General features: G+C 50.1%; 1 protein-coding gene across 1 annotated transcript; it reads left to right on the top strand.

Annotated features, from left to right (window-relative positions):
• The first annotated feature begins 2,360 nt into the window (after positions 1–2,360).
• DLX2 (distal-less homeobox 2) lies at positions 2,361–5,189 on the top strand. The gene is made up of 3 exons (XM_067549861.1): positions 2,361–2,718; positions 3,134–3,318; positions 4,022–5,189. Exons 1-3 carry the CDS (start codon positions 2,361–2,363, stop codon positions 4,346–4,348), a joined length of 870 nt encoding a protein of 289 aa, XP_067405962.1. The 3' UTR covers positions 4,349–5,189.
• The last annotated feature ends 632 nt before the right edge of the window (positions 5,190–5,821 follow it).

The raw sequence follows: 5,821 nt of genomic DNA on the forward strand, positions 1-5,821 counted from the left end.
TATTTCAGATATATCATTTTGCTCGTGCTTTCACAACTATTTTCAGTGAAGCTCTATAGCTGTCCAGAACCGGAGGACTAACTGAGATCTCCCCATGAAGTCGTGACAGTCGAAATTAAATATAAAAGAGGGGAAAGTGCGATTAAAAAACTCACTCTAAAGTAAAAACAGAAATACATTGTATCCTTGAGAGGGTGCAATTGGCTTATATTTTATGGGGTCAGTATGCACTTTTTGGGGTCACATTGTCAGGAAGTAAGTAATATTCTCACTTTGCTCACAATGTCTGGAATTTGTATTGAGATGGTTAGGGGGGAAAGTAAAACTTCCTAGAAAGTTGGTGGTTATCTGGTCTTTTCTTTGTTCCTCTCCTAAAAGTCAACAGTATGGTGTCTTAGTGCTGAATGCTCACATTTTCATTGCATATGCTATTAAACAGAAGACAAGACCGCCTTGTTTTCCGTTACACTGTTGTTGTAACAAGTTGGTTCAGCGACACAATTATGTCTTTCTTCAGAGGAACTTCAGGCAGTGAGTGCAAGCCCATTTTTGTGGCTTTTAATTACTACTTTGAAAATTGTTCTTTTGGGTACTTGAAGAGACTGGCGCCTAAGTGCGATTAGACTATGTCTAGCTACCCTACCTGAAGGCAGAGACAGTTTTTCCCGCTAGGTGGCGGTACAAGGCAATATCATAAATTTAATTTGAGTATCCACACAAGGTGTTTTCTTTCAACACAGTCTGTACTGCCCTAATAACACGTTAAGAAAGAAAAAAAAAAAGTTATCCTGGGTCCGCAACAAAATATGGACATGCAATTCATTTAATAACGGTGCCGTATAACTGTTTAATGGGAAGTGTCCTACAAAGAATTTAGAATGAGACCTGGCTGTTAATGACATGAATTATGAAGGTCAGTTCCGTTAATAAAATATTTGGTATCGTTAGTTTTTCAGTTTTATAATCCGACCTAATAACGGTTACAATGTGCACATAAATTATAAATTATTACGGTAACCAGGGATGTTCCCGAATGGGTATAGTAATAAATATAATAATTTGTACGTTATATAGAGTATTTCATTCAAGACTCTCAAAGCACTTTATGTAATCCTAATATTCGTTAACTGAGATTCAGGGCTACACCACTGCGAGGTGCAGATTATTTTATAGGGCTAGGTCCATGCAGATGTTAAAAATGAATAACGTTTGACACCTATATAGCAGTTTTTCATTCACAGATCTCAAAAGACGATACAAAGAGGGATGAGGGTCCTTATCCCCATTTTATAGATGGAGAAATCGAGACAGAGAGAAGTTGAGTGACGTGTCCAGGGTCACAAAGTGTCTCGTTGGTAACTCTAGGAATAGAACCCAAGTCTCCCATTCTTGTGCCATCTTTTCACTGAACTACATCTAACCATTTAGATTCTTAAACTGGACCCAACACCTTATATCTGAGGGACAAGTTATGTGTGCGGACTGTATAATATTCTGGCTGTGTATCATCATTCCAGTAACAGCACCTTCCTAACCTCAGCTCTCATGAAGAGGACGTGTTTAAGCAGAAAACCAGAACAAATGAGAATTTGCGGAGGCTCCGGCTCTTTCTCTCTTCTGTGGTGACTATGTCAACAAATGTACCTAGGACTTGACCACGGACATAATCCGAGCTGACTAAAGTAGACTCTGACTAGGCTAAACTAACAGCTGATTAAACTAGAATCTCGCTGGGCTCGGATCTGGCCGTGGATCTGACGGGGCTAAGATCTGACTGCTCCATCTTCCCCCTAGTTTGTCGTATATATACATACTGCTGCAGTGTGAATAAATTGGCAACACTCTGTTTTGTGTAACCCCCCTGGAGGCTGGTTCTTTTTTGTGTTTGTTCTCCCCCCACTCTCACCCCCACCCCCGCACACACCCCTCCTTTTCAGCACGTGTCACATGTGAGGCGCCTCCTGCGTCCTGGGGTTCTATGGAACCCGAGGGGAAACAATATGACTGCGCACTTGATTGGCTGTTGCTAGGTGACGTCGCCTGCCCTCACGTGACTGGTGTTAAATGCCCGCCTGGCAGCTCCCACCGCGGCAGACAATCGTAAAGCTGCTGGGGAGGGGAGCCAACTGAGCTGCCGCCGCCGTCCGGTGTCTGGGAGAGTGTGTGACTGGGTTATGATGGTGACTCCTCCAGCGACAGAGTGGGACCTCCAGTGATCTCCTCTTCGGGGCTTCCAGCAGCAGCGTCTCTGCTCTCCCTGGACTTGTGCTGATTGCTGAGGGGCTGAGGCGCCTTTCCCCCTCACCCCCTGCTGCTGCGGCTGCCTGCCCCCCCTCTACACTTGGGGAGGGAGGATCAGGATGACTGGAGTCTTTGACAGTTTAGTCTCAGATATGCATTCAAACCAGATTACCTCCAACAGTTACCACCAGCATCACCAGCACAGCAGCCTGCACAAGTCCCAGGAATCCCCCACCTTACCCGTGTCCACAGCCACCGACAGCAGCTACTACACCAACCAACAGCAGCAGCACGGAGCCGGTGGAGGAGGAGGCAGCGGGTCGCCCTATGCACAGATGGGTTCTTACCAGTATCACGCCAGCGGCATCAATACGGTTCCCTACTCCGCCAAAGCCGGCTACGACCTGGGTTACACTGCCACTTACAGCTCCTATGGACCCTATGGAACCAGAGCTTCCCCGGCTAACAATGAGTCTGGTAGGGCTAAGCCTCTGGGGAAAGTAGTTTGGGGTCAGATGCTCAGCTGGTGTCAAACAGAGCAGCTCCATTGCCTTAGACAGAGTTTGGCCTGTTTACACCAGACGAGGGGTTGGTCCATTATTTTTAGAAGTGCCCTTCCTTTTCCCCCCTCCCCCTCTCATTTTTAAGGCGATCAAGCGGCTCTGACTGCGGGTCAGTTGTTTGGCAGGGAATGGGGGCAAGTGATTAGCAAGGGATGGAATGGCCAAGTTTCTCCCGGTAACTCACGCAGTGATTGCAAATAGCCCGGAATGGGCTGCATGGGGAGCAGCGTCTTGCAAATCAGCTGCCTTGTGTTGATTCCAGGCTAACTTTTCTCTACACATGCGCTGGTGAGTGATGATGGTGGTGATTGTTGTTGTTATTATAGCAGAGAAAGAGGAATGCGAGCCTGAGGTCAGGATAGTAAACGGGAAGCCAAAGAAAGTGCGGAAACCCAGGACGATCTATTCCAGCTTCCAGCTGGCCGCTCTGCAGAGGCGTTTCCAGAAGACCCAGTACCTGGCACTACCCGAGCGAGCTGAGCTGGCGGCATCTCTAGGCCTCACCCAGACGCAGGTAAGATGTTCCGGTACTTTTGATGCTTAGAGTGAAAGTCCTGGTCCTGTTGCATTCAGTGGCAGTTTTTGCCATTGACTTCAAGAGGGGCAGAATGTTGCCCTTTCTGCCTCGCACCCTGCGGTCTGGGCCTGGCACGCGCCCAGAGACTGCGCCTTGCAGCGCTGGTTCAGCGGGGCAGGTGGCACAGTCCCTGCTGTGTCTCACCCTTCCGGCCCTGATTGTTTTTCCTGCCCGCCGTTACACACCCAGTAACCGAGAGCCCTGTTCGCAGGTCCCTCGTTTACGCTCCCCGGATGATTAAACTCCAGTGACCCAGTGGGCCGTGTCCCTGACTCCATTCCGTGTCCGTGAGAGGGAGGCGCTGGGATTAACAAAATTCTCATTAGAGAAATGGCATCTGCTCTCCGGTATCAGAAGGGGTTGAAACTGATGATTGGCCCTTCTTGTGTCCTTAGCGCTCGGTTCCCTTCCCCACGCACCGTCCCCCCATGCTCTGCCTGCTCCGCTGAGGATCTTGGAGCAAGCCCTCTGGTCACAAATCTGCTTTGCCATTACTCCTGCCTGCCAGCCCCCGCCAGCCCCCCCACACACACACCCAGCACCTCCCCACCCCAGCCCGGCCATCTGCAGCCTCTCCCGCTCACTGCTGCGTCGCCTCACGCCTGTCTGTCTGTCTGTCCTTCCTTCTCCCTTTGGAAAGGTGAAGATTTGGTTCCAGAACCGCCGATCCAAGTTCAAGAAGATGTGGAAAAGCGGCGAGCTCCCCTCGGAGCAGCATCCGGGAGGCAGCGCCTCGCCCCCCTGCGCTTCGCCCCCGCCCTCGGCCCCGGCCTGGGACTTTGCTCCACACCAGCGCATGAGCAGCGGAGGAAGCTCGGAATCCAGCCCCAGCGGCGGAGCGGCCGCTTTCCTCGGTAACTACTCCTGGTACCACCAGGCGTCTAACGCCGCCTCCCCGATCCTGCAGCAAGCGCAGCACCATCACCATCACCACAGCGCGGCTCTCAGTGCAGGGACGATTTTCTAACCCGGCAGAGACTGAGCGAACAAGCCCCAACGAGCAGAGATCCAAGGGGCTCAAACCCAACACACCCGAGCGGACTGAAGTACAGACACTGGTGCTTTGGTGAAGAATTTCTTCGGCATTCAACACCTCCCTCTCCCTCTGGCATATCAAACAGGCGAATAACGCTTCCCTGCAGCCTTTGATTTGTGCTGAGCCGGGTTCGCTTCCCTCTGTGTCTCTGTTCCAACCCGATCGTGTGTTCCTCGCTGAGGTTTATTCCCCCCCCTCCAGTATAGTTCCAGCAAGTAGATAGAACTCCCCATTTCCCCTCCCCTCCTATTTTTCATCAAATCACCAGTGGATAACTTTTGTTAATTTTATTTTTTAAAAGTTTATAGGTGCCTTTGCGGATGACCTCATTTTGATGTTGACAAAAGAGAAATAATTTTTATATGTAGATTACAAAAAAAAAAAAAAAATTAAAAACCTCCCGAGTTTAAATTATCTTTTTTAAATGGGTGCAGGACTATGGTTCCCGAGGAAATGTTTGTAAATAAAGCTGTCTGTGCAGATTTTTTCCCCCCGGTTTCTTTGTACAAAAAAAGTTTCCATTAGCTCAGCCTGTATTTCATTTTTGGTTTTGTGAACCAAGTGTGGAAACTGCCAGATCTCTGTGCAGGCGCCGCACATTCCTTATTATTTTCACTCTTTGGTAAGTCTTTGCTGTCAAAATAAGCTACTGATTTCTCCCTCGCAGTCGTTGTTTAAACCTTAAAACAAAAAAGGGTATCGTTGGTTATTTATTATGGACACAAAATACTCTGAATGTTGCTTTACAATCAGAAGAGACTATTTAAATAAATTATTGTTTTCACTGTACTGGGGCTGTATTTCCTTCGGGATCCGGACTCCCGCAGATCAGACACACCTGTTTACACTAGCGCCCCCCACGCCACCCCCAAGCATGAAGCCGCCTCTCTGCAAACTTACTGGGCACGCCGCGTCTTACCGCCCAGCCTTGGAGGAGGGAGGGTCTGTATGTTTGTTACGTGGCTTTCTTTGCCCCTCGTTACAATTGTTGCATTGAGTAATGGACCGTCCCCGCTCCCCTCCCCCTTCCCTTCTCCTCCACAATAAAATCTCGCCCCTGCCAGCAGCCATGAATCACTCAGCAAACCCGGCCAGACTCGGCCCCTCCCCCCAGCGCGCTGGCGCCACAGACATTTAGCCCGGGACTGTCTCCTGCCGACTTACAGCTCCTCCGGCCGGGCCCCAGAGTGACACACGAGGCGACACTGGTAACCGATTCCAGCGCTGACCGGTCACCGCCGGGCGCTGCTTCCCCAGCCCCGAGAACCTTTTTGAATGCGTTCATTCAGCGCCTGCTTCCAAAAGCGGTGCCCCGCCGGGCGGGCGCTGTGGCTGTCCCTTGTGGTGTGTGCCTCAGTGCCGCTGGGATCTGGCAACGTTACCCTGCGAGTGCTAGAACCCGTG

This window comes from Emydura macquarii, unplaced genomic scaffold, assembly GCF_026122565.2.
Source record: "Emydura macquarii macquarii isolate MOO-44397 ecotype Brisbane River unplaced genomic scaffold, CSIRO-AGI_Emac_v2 contig_1253, whole genome shotgun sequence".
Taxonomy (NCBI): domain Eukaryota; kingdom Metazoa; phylum Chordata; order Testudines; family Chelidae; genus Emydura; species Emydura macquarii.

Excerpts from the sequence above, each read along its gene's own strand:
- DLX2 (XM_067549861.1), top strand. The coding sequence starts at position 2,361 with ATGACTGGAGTCTTTGACAGTTTAGTCTCAGATATGCATTCAAACCAG. Across the intron at positions 2,719-3,133 it reads CCCGGCTAACAATGAGTCTG|AGAAAGAGGAATGCGAGCCT; the intron begins GTAGGGCTAAGC and ends TTATTATAGCAG. Across the intron at positions 3,319-4,021 it reads TAGGCCTCACCCAGACGCAG|GTGAAGATTTGGTTCCAGAA; the intron begins GTAAGATGTTCC and ends CCCTTTGGAAAG.